This window comes from Larus michahellis, chromosome 6 (genome assembly GCF_964199755.1).
Source record: "Larus michahellis chromosome 6, bLarMic1.1, whole genome shotgun sequence".
NCBI classification, from domain to species: Eukaryota; Metazoa; Chordata; class Aves; order Charadriiformes; family Laridae; genus Larus; species Larus michahellis.
Genome location: NC_133901.1, coordinates 70,799,230 through 70,815,966, shown reverse-complemented (window position 1 = coordinate 70,815,966; position 16,737 = coordinate 70,799,230). Strand labels below are relative to the sequence as shown.

At 40.4% G+C, this 16,737-nt stretch overlaps 2 protein-coding genes across 3 annotated transcripts in view; one reads left to right on the top strand and one right to left on the bottom strand.

The window, feature by feature from the left end:
- The window catches only part of INSYN2A (inhibitory synaptic factor 2A), a 50,127-nt gene extending 37,813 nt beyond the window's left edge, over window positions 1–12,314 (top strand). Inside the window, exons 3-4 of the mRNA XM_074593018.1 lie at window positions 33–104; window positions 10,448–12,314. Coding sequence (XP_074449119.1) covers window positions 33–104; window positions 10,448–10,631 — 256 coding nt within the window. The 3' untranslated portion in view covers window positions 10,632–12,314. The remainder of the gene's footprint in view (window positions 1–32; window positions 105–10,447) is intronic.
- DOCK1 (dedicator of cytokinesis 1) overlaps window positions 1–16,737 on the bottom strand; it is a 324,129-nt gene that overhangs the window by 206,193 nt on the left and 101,199 nt on the right. The window lies entirely within an intron of this gene.

The window sequence follows — 16,737 nt, the reverse complement described above, 5'->3', positions numbered from 1 at the left end:
TTTTTAATGACCTCGTGTTCTTGTCTTTGTAGGCTTTCGTATCGGACTGGTCAAGACACGGCTAATTGCGACACGTGCAGGAACAGTGCATGTATTATCTATAGGTAGGTTAAAAATACTAATATTTCCACTTTTTCCTGAGTGCAAGTAATGATTTATTCACTAATGAAAGATCGGTTGTTAGCCTTGGTTTTTCAATAGCACGAAGAAAGTTTAAAAGCAGAACACAGCTTTAATTTCAGTAAATTAATAAAATTCAACCGACACCCGTTTCTAAGTCTAACATTTTCAGATCAGAAGTAGATGATGATGGTCAGTACTCCGGCTGTCGCTCTCGAGCGGGAAGTGTCAGAAGGGGGAGCTTCATTTTCACATTGCTAGAGATATTTCACATTTTCCGTCCCACAAGTCAGCATATTTCAAATTTATTTTTATAGCGGTAACTACTGGATTTGGGAAGTAATTCTGAGAGAGAGAGACTGCGTCTAGCAAAGAGGACCAGATACAGATTCAATCTAGACAGTTTTATCAGTAAAATGACATTACTACCCTGGCTTTTATGCACTTTTATGTTAGTGAAGAAGTTCTAAAACCTGCATGGGAAATATTCCTTTAGCAGACCTGCTGTGAAGGTCGACAGTTCTGTGTCAATACAGGTTTGCTCATTACTGTCAAACACACCAAAGATGACAAACCGCTTAAAGGTTTTGGTAAAGACTGTTGGTACCTGCTATAATCACTCCTCCAGAAGGAAGGACCTGGGTGTGCTCCGTAGAAGCAGAGCAGATACAAAAGGTAAAAGGACATTAATTCTGATTTCTCCAAAGCAGAGGTTCCTCTCCTAAAGTTTATCAGCCAAGAGACCCGTTTTGGCGTGCGCTGTATTGTAATGAAAGAATAACAGATAGGTGTTGAAGCCATCGGGAGTCTGATGATGTTTTTCATACTGAAAACTTAACTGTCCTCCTCCATTAGAGTCTTAAAGAAAACGACTGAATATTTGCATGCATTGCAGGTAAGATGAAAACAAATGCATCTCAGAGTATTTCAGAAAATCAAGCGATACAGTATACATGAAAATGTATAAAGATGCCTCTCAATTACTGTGAAGATCCAAACTAAAATGAAGGTACAAACGTTGGCTAGGTTTGAAAGCACGGAATTTCCCCCTTCGCCCCTTAATTCTCTACTCGGTCTCTGATTTAGGCAGAAGACCTGGAGCTATTTATACATTACCTCCTGGCTGCCTAGACGTGAAGCAAAAAAGGATGGAAACTCAAACATCTTTTCTACTAACCAGCGAACTAGAAAAGGGAATGATGCTGTTACATGCCGGGGAAGGAACCTATTCATTCATCCTTCCTTTAGAGCAATATTTCGAAGCATAGAGAGCCTCCCCTGCCTCCCTTTTTCTGAGCTCACCTCTGCAGTTTCTTTCTCAGGGCAGCCTGGGAAGGTACAACACAGCACATTTCTATCAGGGAAACTATTTTTATTTCATTAGCTAAAAAAGTCCAACTGGAAGGTGTTTTTTTTAAAAACCTTGATTTCCAGTCAGCAGATTTAAAGTTAAGGAACCTTCCAGTTACTACCTGCTACACTAACCACAAACGAAATGAGTCCAGAAACAGAGATTTCAAGTGTTTCCCTACCGGCAGAGCAGCAGTGTAGAATGCAGGTGTAGCTCTTCCGAAAGTCCCACCAGAACAGCCAGTTGGACTGAAGCTATGGATGCTGGGATCCACCTAAAGCACTGCTTCCAGGGGAAGTTTTAGCAAAAATCAGCTCAGCTTTTTGACAGATGAGGAGAATATAACGCTGCAGGCAAGAATTCTAAAACCAGAAGACAGTGCAAAACAGGGGAACTAGGACAAGACTGAATTAGTAAGACAAGATAAGTAGCCAGAAGGGATAAGAGAGAAATTCCCTGATAAAACTACCACTAAAGACAGACTGCCTTTAACAGGAGGAGCTTCTGCTCCTCCACAAGTCAAATGCTGCGGTTCTGAAGCCTCTGAAAGAAGTGCAGCAATTAATTAGTCAGGATGCTAAAGCTACCCTTAAATCTAGATGCAGTGATACACACCACAACTTTGCAAAGGGTTTGCATGACAAGTGCCGCGTAGGGTTAACGTGATTTCTCTTTCAGACAAAACACCTTTTAGGAACAGAAATTTAAACTGGGATTAAACCATTCCAGATGCACTGCAAACCCGGGTATCTTTGAGGGCACTGGACCCCGACAGTTGTCCATAAACGTCGGCGTTGGACCAGGAGGATCATCCTGGTGGACCTACCGCACGTTCCACCGACTGCTTTTACAACGGGCTCCTATTTCGGACCCTCCTCGGGCTTGAGCTCCTTCGCCCACGAAGCAGATAGGGGAGACTTAAGAAAAATATGACCAATGCCCTTATGGGAGAAATCAATAATTTCAAGAGAAAACCTTAACTGGACCGTAATTGACTTTTTTTAAAATACGATACAATTTTGAACAGAGGAACATTAAAAATAAATAAATATCAGAGCTGTTTCAAACCTTTATTTTTAAACTGCAGTGAACCAGCATCTTAGAGGAACGATCAAGTTGCCCTGCTGACTCCCCCGCTGCGTCCTGTAGCGTCGAGCCTAGCACCGATGAGACACACTGGTTGTTTCTACATTCTGGCAATTAAATCCTTCCCCCTCAAGATGACTTTTTAGAATATTAATACAATCTAGCACAAAAGCTGGAAACAACGTAGAAAGCAAATAAACCCCACTCTTGTACTTTAAGGGTGTTTTGCTGCTTTTTATTACCAAAAAAATTCTGATACTGTTAATAAACACTCTAAGAATAGGTTTTTGAAAATAGTTATTTTGCATGTGAAATTTACATTTTTTTGCTAAGATTCCAAATCTGTTTTCATATATATTTGATCCAGAAAAGACTACTTACTACTTAGTATTAAAGAAAAAAAGGAAAAAAGAAAAAACAGGTTGGTTTCTAATTTTTTGGAATAAACAGGAAACCGATCAAACGCTCAACACTATTAAAAAGACAAGGTACCAAAAACTTAAACTGCTCTAGAAACCAATAGGAAAAGAAACACATCTACATTTGATTCCCCATTTACCACAAAATTCTACTTCTTTCTGCTATGAGAAATATATTCGAGAACTTGAGAGAAATTCCAGCCACAGGCATCACAGATGCCTTCTCCCATGGCGGGAGACTATTCCTACTGCAGCACACATCGATTCCCTGCCCCCACTCCCAGTTAAATACCCAGTTAGCCGCTACTCTGAGGAGGGGGAAAGGCTTGAGTTGTTACCCCGAAGGCGTCACCGGCCTCCGGTCACTGGGATTCTGGCAAGGACAGGATTAGTTTTGCTGCACCTTACGGAGCTGGAGGCTCAAACACAGCAGAACCACTTTTCTTGGGCCACAGCATCACTACAGGTTTTAAAGCCTGAATATAAAGTCCCCAACTCCACAGCAACAGCCGAAAACAGTCAGTAATAAGTATTCAGCATCGTGTCTTTATAGTATTTTCCAGGCAGTATTTAAAATGGTAGTAAAAAAAATTGGTTAAGTAGGAAAAATAAACCAGCATTTTATCAAATGTTAATCCGTGTCAAATGTTAATCTATTCCTTAGTATCAATATCTCATAAACCGAGGTCAAAAACCAGTTTCAAAAGCATCTTCTACCAACGAAAAGACAAATTCACAAACAAAAGACAACCTTTTACATCTGTCTTTTACAAACTAACGTAGATTCACCATTGAAAATTTTAAGAACAGCAGCTAGGTTTTATTAGGGTATATTGTCTGGACAAAGTCAACTGAAAGACTGACGTCTAGCAAAATCTTGCTATTAAGAAGAAATGGCAGTGATAGGCAGAAATTGTGCCAGTTCTATAGCACCCGACACGCACGTGGTCTAAATCTTCCCAGCCTGTTTTATTCTGTGATTATCTTCTAGCGGAACTGCCCTTTCCGCTCCTGTTTAAATTACCATCCCGTGTGAATTTTAATCCTTGAACAGAAATCTATGTGAGAAAATGAGTCTTCTGTTTAATTTTTTTGTGCATTATTCTAAGGCCTTTATCGTGAATTACGTCTGTGAAGGAGCATCCCGAAGAATTCCTGCTAGACTTCCCTGAGGTCAGAAGCACTCAACAGCTTTTACGAGGCTACTTTAGCTTCTGGAAGTAAACTTTTTACTAAATCAAATCACTAGCCAATTTCTGCAGAGGGGGAACAAACAAATCAGGAGTGCACTATTGTAGTTCTTGGCAAGCAAATTACTCAAAGCTGCATCAACCATTAATTTGGCTACTTTTCACTCCTTTGAAATGTTGAATTATGCCGGTTTTCAGTGTTCCATTTTGTCTATGATATTGAAGTTATTTTAAAGGGTACTCTGACCATTCAACAGAAAATACGTTATTAGAATCCACGAGGTGTAACTGAATACAAGTGGCAAAGGAAACAGGTTGAAGTGATGGCGATACAAGTTAACTAGTGAGCACGGAGCCCGCAGGGAAGCAGCTCCCTCGTATAGGTTAGATACAGTGACAATTACTAAATTAATAAATTTGGCAATAGAAAGCGAAAATAAGACAAGTAGACACAAATTCTTAAGATTTCATTACTATAGCAAAATCAGGTAACTAAATGATGAGAAGAGTAGTTTTCTCCATCTTTTTATTTCCTGCCCACATTAACTTACACCCTCATCTTATCTCTAGGCTGTAAGATGCTTAGTAGAAAAATACGGATCTTAATGGCTTGCTAACACTGACAAGGCGCTGGATCCTGGGCATTTGTGATTTTCAGGTTGAAATTTAACAGAGATTGCCTAAAAGTGTATTAAGCTAATTTTCGAGTGATTAGCGCTTATCTGGATCCCCTTCTTCCAAGATGTGGCATGCACTAATGCCATGTCATCCAATTAACGTGACCCAAAAGGAGACACTATGATATTCTTTAATTCCTGCTTCACCTACCTACCTAAATGCAAAGAGTTAAGCCGCTCTATACATGCTTGCAGGATTTGGGCCTTAACATTACGAAGTAGGTAATAAAAAGGTAAACAGAAGGGGATAAAGCCCTCAGCAGCCCAGTCCCCAACCCGAACTATCCTGATTCAGCGATCTTACAAGTATCCAGTCATCAGCATCTAATAGTCTTAAAATGATTCATGCTAATAACATGTGACTGCGTTAAAAAAGAAGAAAACCCATCCGTATTTCTCAGCTTGTTGCTAGATACCCTCCCACAGCCCATATGCTTAAAACCAAATGGTTATGACTCTTCAAACTCTGTTTTCAATCCCTGATACAGCAACAAAATTAGAAAAAGTTCACTCTACTGCCAGCATGCAAAAAATAAACTCATTAACATACATTCTCCAAATCATTTAAAGAAAGCCATGATGCCCAAACCGGCAAATCCAGCACAGCAATCCCTAACCCACAGCGCGAGGATTTAGAAGATGGGACTAGCTAGAAAGAAGCAGCCTGAGGAAATCGGCCGCCTTGTGCGCACGCCTTGAGCGAGGTGTCCAGACTGTCCACCTCGGCTCTACATCACCCCGTTACCATACAACGGGCCCTACGTACATCGTTCCAACACCTCTTGCAAGCACTGATTTCACCCACACGCATTACACAGCACGTGCACGCAGAGCAATATTGTGCTACACAAACCCCAAAGAACCTTTGAGATGTTCTTAGGGCCTCCAAGAACGGCTCAATGAGGAGTCGGGCAGTTCTTGACTCCTCTCCCCAAGGGCTTCAGGCACCAGGCACAGTCCTTCACTCATGAGCAGCTATTCAAAGGATTTTGTGTCTCTCTCTCTCCTCAATACAATTCAAATCCCGCATAGAGAATAGTTTTGTTCCAAGTTTGTCCTGGGGTACTCGTTATTACGGTACGCGCGTCTTCATTGTTTCCCGAACACAATAACTCCACTTCACAAAGACAAAAAAGCAAAAGCTGGGGGCCACAATGCCCAGAGCAAAACAAACAGAGAAACCCCACGGAGCTTCCTGCTGACTTCAATTCCAAAATTAACAGTCGTGTGTAAAAACAGTTTTCAAGGCAGCATTGAGCTGCCTTACTGTTACCCTCCAACTTTTTGGAACACTTGGCCTCATTCGCTACAAACCCAATTTCCACAGAGCATCAGTGGCTCTTCCTAGGGACAAAACTACATCCTGATTCCCGTCTCAGCTGGGCTCCTCAGTCAGCTCAGTGCACATCTACGTCGTGCAATAAATAACACCAGGAGCTGGGAAGTGGGAAAGGAAGAAAGAAAAAAAATATTAAAAAAAAAAATAAATCTCATTTTGGGTTGCCTTTGCCCAGGGTATGGGTCCCCAGCCGGGAGCAAGGTGACGGGCACAGCAGGCGCAGGGTGCTCGGCTGCGGCGCTCAGCCAGGCACCGGGCAACGGAACTTCCAGCTGCAATCGCAAAGCCGGTTTTGAGCAGTGCTGGCCTAGACCCCTCTCACTGCGAAGGAACCGCAGAGACTTTAATTACAAAGTTCTCGCCTGTGTTTAATGAGCACAGCAAAAATAAATTCTCAGAGGTCTGTCATTTGATTTTATTTGGCCAAGTTTTCACGGGAATGACATCTATGCAAACACCGATACACAGGGCAGCTGCCCTAAAATGTGAAGTTTCAGTTGTAAACCTTGTAAGTATGTAGTTGCTTTGGGGAAAAAACAGAGAAAACCAGAGTATTTATCAGAGACAAAATTTTACTGGTTAGACTTGTTCTCAAAAGCAGCCTGTCTATTTGTACTGGAGTTTCATGCACAGGAAAAAATTGAGAGAGGCAATCGAACATGGAGAAACTCCAACCCAGTGTTCCAAATTTAGCAATATTGTAGGTAAATGAACCTTTAGTACGGCCTCATCAGACATGAGGCAAATGTTTGTGATACTAATAATATATAATATATAGATTCACCTCTTGCTTTTGTAGGGCTTATTCAGAGTTGTCAGTCAATTGAAAAATACTATTATTTCATCTAAGGAAAAAAATGCTTCCGAAGGCGATAATTATAGTCTCCATCATGCGTAATGCTAGAAGAATATAGAGTCCTCGCTAATTAACTTTACGGAGTTCTCAGGGGGAGCCTTAGAGAAGAGACAAAACCAGGCAAAGTTTGCAAGCGAGAAGCGCCACATGGCATAGAGAGTATTTGAAGAAAAGGCCATGTTGAGAGGAAACCTCCAGATCCTTGGGATACGAAAATAGCGCCAAGCAAAACAAACTCATCAGAGCTGGGACAGGTGACAAAATCAAGTTCATGAATGCAAGAATGGGAAAGCTAAAGGAACAGTCTGCAGAGAGTATCTGCTGCTCTCTAACAAAAATATAGCGAAGCCAGACAAATATGTAACACTTGCTGAATTCAGTAGTATTTCACGTGTTCGATATAAAGACCAAAAATAAAGTCAGCTATAGCTCATTTAGAAAGATACATGAAAAAAAAAATTCACAGAATAAGGGTTTTGTATTATTACTGCAGCACAAGCAGGTGTTGACTGAAACCCGAGCCTGCAAACAAATCACTGCCTGAGAGGAGCAGTTCCATTAAAAGAGCCTACAAAACCAGATAAATTGATCTTGGTAAACAACAATCAATTACCCCGCAAAATTTACAGTTACAAATGCTGAAACAATACGAACGTTTTCCTTCACCCCCTTTATACTCTTCAGAAGTAAAGTATTTCATTTCAGTGTAAAGAGCTGAAAGACAGCCTGAACTGTGCTGCAAATGGTTTTATGCGGGAGAAAATGATAACAACACGGGTTTTGTCATACGGACTAGAACTAAGACGGTTTTTCTCGTGAGGTTTATCTTTAATCGAAATTGATCATGAAAAAAGTTATTCTGTTCAGCACGGGTTTGTTTGTTTTGGTTTGTTTTTTAAACAATTTATCTTTCACATCAATTTCAAGCAGCTTTTAAGAGAGCTCCCCTGCAAGAATAATGTTTTGAAAGAAGCAAAAAAGAATTCTGCCAATGCCAGAGATGAAATGCCTTTTTTTTTTTTTTCTCCCCAAAAAATCACAGTGAGAAACAAAACTATAATATAAGCCAAGTTCTGCACGGATATGCATGCCACTTTAAATGAGATAGAAAGAGCTCTTGGAGAAGAATCTATTTCGTGCTGAGGTTCTCTCACAGTATTACTGAAAGCATTTACGTGGTGGGGCATTCTTCATCAACCCATAGCCCCATCTTACCCCAAAAACTCACGCCATGGTTATCTAACCAACTGCTTTTTGCTAGTCAAACAAGAAGGTGTTATCAAGTCGAAGAGGGCGTCGTTCTTTCATTAACAAGGACAGACGTTAGATCAATCCGTAGGTGTGTAGTGTGCTCCTGGAGGAAGAGGTCACCCAACACAGTCGTCTCCTGCAAATTCAGCATTCGTAGGTGGAGTTCCAGCATACTGCTGACATTTTAGAAGTTATCACCTTTGCTTTAGAATGTCTTTTTACTGCTTAAAAACACAGAGGCGAGGAAAATATTTTGAATATTTGAACTCTTACCCAGCGTATTTCTCCCCTCTGCTATTAGAAAGTTTATCCAAATCACTGAAATGGTGACGCTTCTGCTCAGGATGTGTTTAACAGTTAAACCAGGCACCGCCAGGTGCAAAACCAACCAAACACCAAACCAGGCACCGCCAGATACAAAAAAAGACCCTGCAGCTTTCCAGCACCCCCTCCTAGGGCTTCACTGGAACTCCTTGTAGGCAGAATCTTCAGCTCTTCAAAAAAACAAAGCACAAAAATATCCCCAACTTCTCATAGCATCTTTGATTCCCTCTCTTCCACCCTAAGAGAAAAAATAAGAAGAAAATAAAATCCACCTAGATCGGCAGAAGCCATCAGATGGTATTACATGTTCAATTTGCAAAGGCAGCGGCACCGAAGCCCATGAAAAATTTCCCGAGGCTTCTGTTCTTCCAACATACTTGGAGAATTTGCGCTGGACGGAGTTCAGGTGGCTTGTACTGCATTCTCACACGCATCCAAGATGGGCTGCTGCTCTCCTTAAGCCGGATAGGGGTAGTAGTAACAACCGTTTTAAGAAAAAACAAAACTATCTCTTTTTAGATGAGCGACACTGGGAGTACGAGGCCTGAAAAAGCAGACCTGACTTCTCTAGTGGTTTATGCCAAACCAGCAATGGCAGAAATAACTCAGAAAACATATTTACTACTTATTAAAAGCGAACTGACGTCCAGGAACAATAACCTCATATTAATGCAACGCTGAAGTAGCGGCGGTAGCCAGTGCAACGCCCGAGAACCTCAGGAGCAGAGGTGAAAGCCAACCCCAACAGATGCTTTCACACACAATCCTCACCTCAATCATTAACTCTTGCATTTAAAATATCGAAGCAAAAGGTAGGGAAGAAATAAATTAACCCCGCTGTCTGAATTCCCTTAATTTAAGCCGGTCTTCTAAACTCATGCTCTGATACGCAAGGTAAGGACAGGACGAGAAGGCTCAGCGCAGAACCTGGCCACCAGCGGCTGCGCCAACGCACCCGAAACCAGCGAATTCCAGGGTATTTGTCAGTGGCCTGGACTCGGATTCGAGTATCAAACAGAATTAACCTTTTGCTGAAGTTTATAATGTGGTTTCTTTATTTTATAAGGTAAACTTGAAACAATTTGTAGCACACCGTTGAAATACGGGTTGTAATTTCATCTTTACTATGTTTCTTAATTGCTAGCGGGCTTTTGTAGCCAACAAAGGCTACAAAGCCAACAAAAAAATACACCACAAGGTGTATTTTAGAGCTTCAGTAAGTTTTTTGAATGCAAGCTTAGGGTTAAATGAGGATCTCCCTGATTTCTGTTACATTTTAGTAGCAATGGAACAAGCAAATACACACCAGCTACGACTGACACAGGTTCTTCCCAATTTACCTACGCATCTGGTCAGCTAAATAAATAGATCATTAGACAGTTTTGTCTCTGCACTCATTTACAGCAGGGGCCAAGTAGATTTTATGTTGTTATCCTCATTAGAGGGCTAAGTTGAGATGCTGTCGGCATATGCTAAAGGCCTGCACTCTAAAAGAGAACAGCTTTTTAATTTATTTATATTTTCCACATGTATGCGAGTACACGCTTATGACAGTAGTTTGGTGAAATTAATCTAACTCATGGTCAAACTTGCAAAAAAGGGAGAAGTTTGCACAATCCCATTCCTATTTCTCTTTTGCAATATGTTCTTTTTTGACCTCCCTCCCCCCGCCTTCACTTTCGGTGCAAGAAATGTGGAGATCCGATTTAAACATTTATTTCGTATTTGAATTTCATAAATTAAGCACTTGTCTATTGGTGTCAGATGTTGGCTTAATTGAAATCTTTCTATCCTCGTAATGAGTAACTGATTGCTTTCTTCTTCCCGTTTTTAGCGTGGAATTGGATTTTAAACAGCAAGAAGATAAACTACAGCCAGTTTTGAGAAAACTTCATCCTATCGAGGAAACTCAGGTTGCACCTTTGCCTTATTCTCAGGAGAGCTACTCCTCCACTCCCAAGCAAAAATCCAAAACTGAATCAAAAAAGCATGGAAGATGGAAACTCTGGTTCCTTTAACCCAAGTCCATTCCGTGGGGAGTTCAAGGCCTTCTTTGAAAAACAGATATTTGGAGTTGCATCACTCATCTATAACGGGATCTTGGTAGACTGACGAGTGTTACCGGCAGCGTTCAGTTCTCACCGTATGTACCAAAAAGGCCTTTGTACCTAGAAACTCATGTCCCGAAGCAAGGCGTTAGGTAACACCTTGCCAACTTTTCTTTGCAGTTCACCAATGTGGGATGTAAAACCTGAATTGAAATTTGTACAAAGATGGAAAGTAAAACTATTTCCCTCCCCCCCTTTAGATCTGAAAGCGTCACATTCTAACCTGTTAAATTGTAGGCTGTCATCCTGTACACAGCTAAATATCACTATTGTTTTAAAGCCTTTTGGGGGTTTGGTTTATTGTCTCTAAACAACGAGGGGAAAAACAAAAAGCAAGCAAGCCTTATGTTTGCAATGGTCTTCAGTTTTACAAATCCACGTTGATCGGGGAGTGCAGTTTTCAGCACACAGATCCTGGACAAAGCACAATTTTTCATGTGGTCCAAGACCGAGAATAATCTCCAAGATGTGACTATATGTATATTTGCCTTCATGCGATGTAGACTTCAGCCGAGCTCTCACATTTCGACGGCGCACCATCACTTCTAATGTAGCTATGTCCTCATCACCAGACGAACAAGTCCGCTGCCCACCTCCAAGGGGTGAGTGGCAAGAAACCCCCAAAAAGTCAGGACAAGCCTTTAACCCCACCAAGCCGACAGTGTCAAGGCTATGGGACAATCATCTGTCCTAGATCTTAATCTTTTGGTACCCAAAAGGTCTAAATGACACATTCTGGCCCAGAAAAAAAAAAAAAAAAAAACAACCCCACAAACAGACCAATCAAAAGCTCTACAGATTCCTGGCATTTGCCAGAATTTAATATCTTTTTGTAACGCAGCCTTTGGAAAACCTCTACACTATTGCAGAAGGCACCGGAAAATTTATAGTGCGCATTATCCTTTGAAACCTCTTTGGAAGGAGCAGTAATTTTAAACGCTATTTATTTACTAAGCTTCTCAGATGGGTTTCCCAACACATTATAATTTATATCTCAATCTATTAATTGTACTTGCTAACCAACACACTTAGGGAAGAGATGTGAATCTATTCCTCCCCCCTTTTTTTCTAACATGACACTTAAAATTTTGCTCTGAATTATAAACTGCAGCTTTTTCCTTTAAGTTCTTGCTGCTGTCATTAAACTTGCATCTAGAGTGACCCCGCTTGTGGAAAGGTTTCTCACGCTAGAAGTGGCCAGGGAGTGGGAATCTTGGTGTCTTGTCTTTTTTTTTTTTTTTGGAAGGATTTACGATACTTTGAGTCATACAGTCTCATGTGACAAACTGGTTTACTAAGAATTGGTTTTGAAATGGCATCCCCTGCAGCGTGAGTAAGATACAAATTCTTTAGGTGGAAGAAATGCAATCATTAGCAGAAGAGTTTGCACATACTAAAAGATCTGAAGTGTTTTCACGTACACTGTTTCTCCTCTTAGCCCAGTGTCAAATCCATTGCTGCAAGAAAACTTGAGGAAAACAACTTTTTTTTTTTCCCCCCAAAGCAAAGAGCAAGAAAAGGAAGTTAAAAAGGCAACAGAAATGCAGAAGATGTCTATGTCCACCTCAAAATGAATTGCAGCATGATTTAATGAAGAAAAAAAAAAAGAAAAAAAAAAGAAATCACCTTTTCAGGAAACCTTCAAGAGGGCTCCGAGTTCTTCTGCATAAGCAAAGAAAATCCTGAAATACTTTTGTGAAAGCTGAAGGATTAGAAAAGGTGATCCTGTGCAGTTCTTTCATGTGGAAAAAAAAATAATCTGTGTCACGTATTTTATACCGGTTTGAATTGAAAACATAAAACTGCTTACAAGACAGCCCACCCTACATCTTTTAGAAACCTAAGAATTTCCAAACAAGAATTATTTTTTTTTTCCCTAAACAGAAAGAAAAGTCAAATACAGACACAACAAGAACAATACAACAGGATTCAGTAGTATTTTAAGATAGTGTTAGTAATTAATGAACTCATCCATGCTAACACGCCTAGTGTTTGGGGGGTTTTTTTAATAAGAAATTAAATCAAGCGTCTCTCAATGGCAATCAATTACAAACCGTTAGCGTCACCCAATCAGTAGCTTTTTCCCATTAAACCTATTCGAAACGTTCTCGTGTGCAGGGACTCTGACACAAACCCGAACTGTTTTTACGTGCGGTTACGGACTCAAACAGAGACCAGTATTCTGTAATCATTTAAAATGACGGAGGAAAATTCACTGGTGAAACATTACAAGAGCTAAAAGTGAAAGTTCTCACGGCGTGTTCTGTACATGTCCAGGCTATTTTCTTAAGAAGTTGCAAATTTTTAATTTTTTACATTTTTTTAAAACTGGAAAAAGCTAACATACATATAGTCTCGCTTAAAATTACATATCGTGTTATATGGTACCATACGATGTAATTTGTAATAAAATGTTTTTGCAAGTGTGTAAAATGTATCATATTGTATTACATTTAGGATCACTCAGGCTCAGGTTAGATAGACACTGAGAGAAAAATCCTAACTCTTTAGAGCTTTTAGTTAAACGTGACTGACAAAGCTACTTTCACCCTAATGTAGAAGATCTTATAAAATGCAGGTATGAGGTTCTTACAGAGACAACGCATCTTTATTTTCAATGTGGGGCACACCACAGCTTTGCTGAGTTCGCTGACAATACCATGCACTTTCATACACTGATTCGCTATACGCACTTCTCCCATATCATGCTTAAAAAAATACTTTTTAGTCAATAAATACTGCAGTGATTTTTCTATTACTTGCTCTTTTTGGAGTCCATATGATTTCCATTAAGCAACAGTTACATTCTTTGTTTTAGAGCTATTAAGAAACACTATTCATGTGAGTATCACTTGTTTTCCTAAAGAAAAAAGTCACTGTAAAAATAGTTTTAAAAAAATCAGGATAAACTGAAGAAAATCATGATTAAAACTGAAAAATCCTACCATCGGTACAAAGTGTTTGCTTTTTCTTGGTTAAGATGCAAAACCACCGTCTACGCCTTTAATTTCACTCCGTGTTTTAAAGGTTCATCACTTTTTCAAAATCAAGTAGGTTCATTTTTCCATGAGCACCTTCAAATCAAGCCCCCTGTCAGATCAGTCCAGTTCTTTGGCATCTGTGTAACAGCACACATTCTATATTACCACTGGAATTTCTTAACCGGATTGCCACTAAAAATATAACCACTATACCGACACAATGCTGATCTAGTGGAACGAAACGGACTGCATGAAACAGTTTTTAGTATTATTTCAGCATCCATAAAATACAGCTGTGGCTTATTAAAATAACTGGAGTCCTAGAAATTTGCTGCCGGTTCGTTCCGACAAGCGTTGGTAGGGCATATTCCATACCCGTTCGCTACACCAGCGATATTACACTTTACAACATAAAAAAAACTCAGAGGGGAAAAAAAAAAAAATAAATCATGACCATCATTCAAATACCGCTTCAGTTTTTTTGTGAAATTAGTCTGAGATAAATAATTTCAAATGTGTTTGAAAGATAAGAAAATATGCAATTCAATACATCCAAGTATTATTTTTTCCATTTTAGAAGTACAGTGAAGAAAACCAAGCTTTCTCCCCAACATTTTGGAACCCATCAACCCTACACTTGACAGATTTTAAGGCACAGAAAGACAATTTACATCTGGCTTCAACTCCTAAATAACTTTCACCCTAGAACTCTCTCCCATGACCCTCCATGACTCATATTTTACTTAGACTTGCATTTTACTGCCTTCCGAAAAAGCATCCTGCCTTGAAGATGCCAAGAGATGGAAAATCCACCACTGCCTTTGATTGATCGATTATTGCAATGCTCACCTCCCGCATCTGCTCTGCTTCCCACTTGTCCCACTCCAGTGCTGTCACCAGCTCCTCCTCCTTCCTCTGACAGGGTCGTCTTCACCCTACAGAGATTCTCCTTCACTATCGCCGAGGGGCACCTCTAAATCTTCTTTCTATTAACCTCAGCTTTCACATCTCGCACCACAAATCACTGACTTTCTCTACTTTCTGATGATTTCTGCAGCATTTCTGTTTTGGTTCACCGCATCCTCGTTTTAAAGTGTAGAGGGGGGAAAAAAGCGACATGGGAAACAATTCCCTCATCAGTAAAGTCATAAAGTCCTCTCCTGTCCACCGCTTCCTAGGCACGCATCCCAGGAGAAAAGCAAATCGCATTTTCCCCCCATCACAGCAGGTGTTCACACTACTTTGTTCACCATATACCATTACGTGGTTTTCGGAGCCGCTGCTCTTAAGGACAGAATCTCTTGGGAGTCAAACCACTTCCTACCCTCTTTGCTCTTACATTTATGAGCTACATTTTTTTTTTCTGTATCAAAACAGAATTAATTTGTTCTGCCATGTAAAGGAACCAAGATTGTCTATTTCATAGACAATGATCATACAGTTGCACAAATCTGCCAACTGAAGCATCTTCCAAAAATTGTACACAGAGGGATCCAAAAACCCCATCTGGACGTCCTTTCTGAAATGAAAGAGTTCAGCAACTAGCTTGTTTTTCTTGGCTTTGTAAATGAAAAACATACCAAGCTGCTGACCACAAGGAAGTAGGGAGTTGTCGTGATTCATTTTGGAGCTACCGTTGTGACCGGCCAATTCTGATTTACTGGAGGCCAACATGTTGACTCGCATGGAACGCCAACAGTCTTCAAAAGTTACTAGGCAAGGAAAGAGGTGGTGTAAAATCATCCTTCAAAAAAGACCTAAGGAAACACGCTTGATTTCCCTTTTTTCAGGCATCGTCTTTAGTAGGAAAGATTTTGTGATGTTCTTACAGGTGCCATAAGCAGGACGAGCTCCAGGCACGTGCAAAAGGAGCCCAAAGCAGCCAACTTCTGCCAGCAGTAACGAACTGCTTTTAGTGATCAAGTAGAAATCCCCAGTGAGACTTCCAGAGGAAAAAGTAGCTGAAAATAATGAGTATTAAAATGGTGACAAGATTTTTTTTCTTGCATGTTAAAAACTCATTTGATACGGCAGGCTGGAAACTAATGCTAATTTCCAAGTGTATAAACTCACCACTTTCACTGAAACGACCTGCAGAAGTGGCCAGAATGTGTTTAATCTTAGTTAATCCAGACACGGGTGAAAGTGAAGGTTTGGGGGATTTATTTTAACAAGTGCTGGTGGCTGGAAGAGAGTGTGCAATATCACAAGTGTTAACTTCAAATTCTTGCTACCAACTTCTACCCAAATTACGGTCAAATCAGATTTTAATCCATCACTTATACTCTGTTTTATTTATTGTCTTGTTTTTCTTCTTACAACTGGTCTATCTTATTTCAAGATAATTCTCTTTTGAAAATGTGTGATAAAAATAGCTTATGGCTTTTATCTATAAACTCACGCGTTTAAGGAAGCACAGATTAAAAAAAACCCCAAAATGTACAAAGCCAAGACATTCTTGGAGAATCTTTCCAGTCTACTCAACACTGTAGAAAAGGCACCTCCCGTAATTAAACATGGTTAATTGGCAATTTAAGGTTTGATAGAGAGAACCTTTGCCACGGATGCGAGGTACAGCCTTGAAGAATACTGAAGACCAAAAAGCTTTACAAGGCCATACCCGATACCTCCCATATTCACACTGGGATGCGGTACGCGTCAAGGAAGAGTTACCAAGCCCCTTTCTTGTTTCCTGGATTAAGGTGGAAGCAAATGCATCCAAACCAATCATTGTGCAGGTCCCGCCATCGCTGTGGGCTGCAGGCGGGTCCCTTGCCTTCCCCCGGCCTTCAGCCACACAGAACCCTCTCCACAGAGAAAGTCATTTGACTTATTTACCGTTATCTTTACTAGCCCCTAATTGCACATCCTCCTGAAACTGTAAATTCAGTGTGGTATGCCCCCATTACATTAATACAATGGCAACCTCATCTTCTACTGAAGATTTTCATTCACCAACATTAAATCACATTCTATTTCAGCACTCCACTTCTGCCACCTCTGTTCCAAGATAACTGCATTTTCACTTGAACACT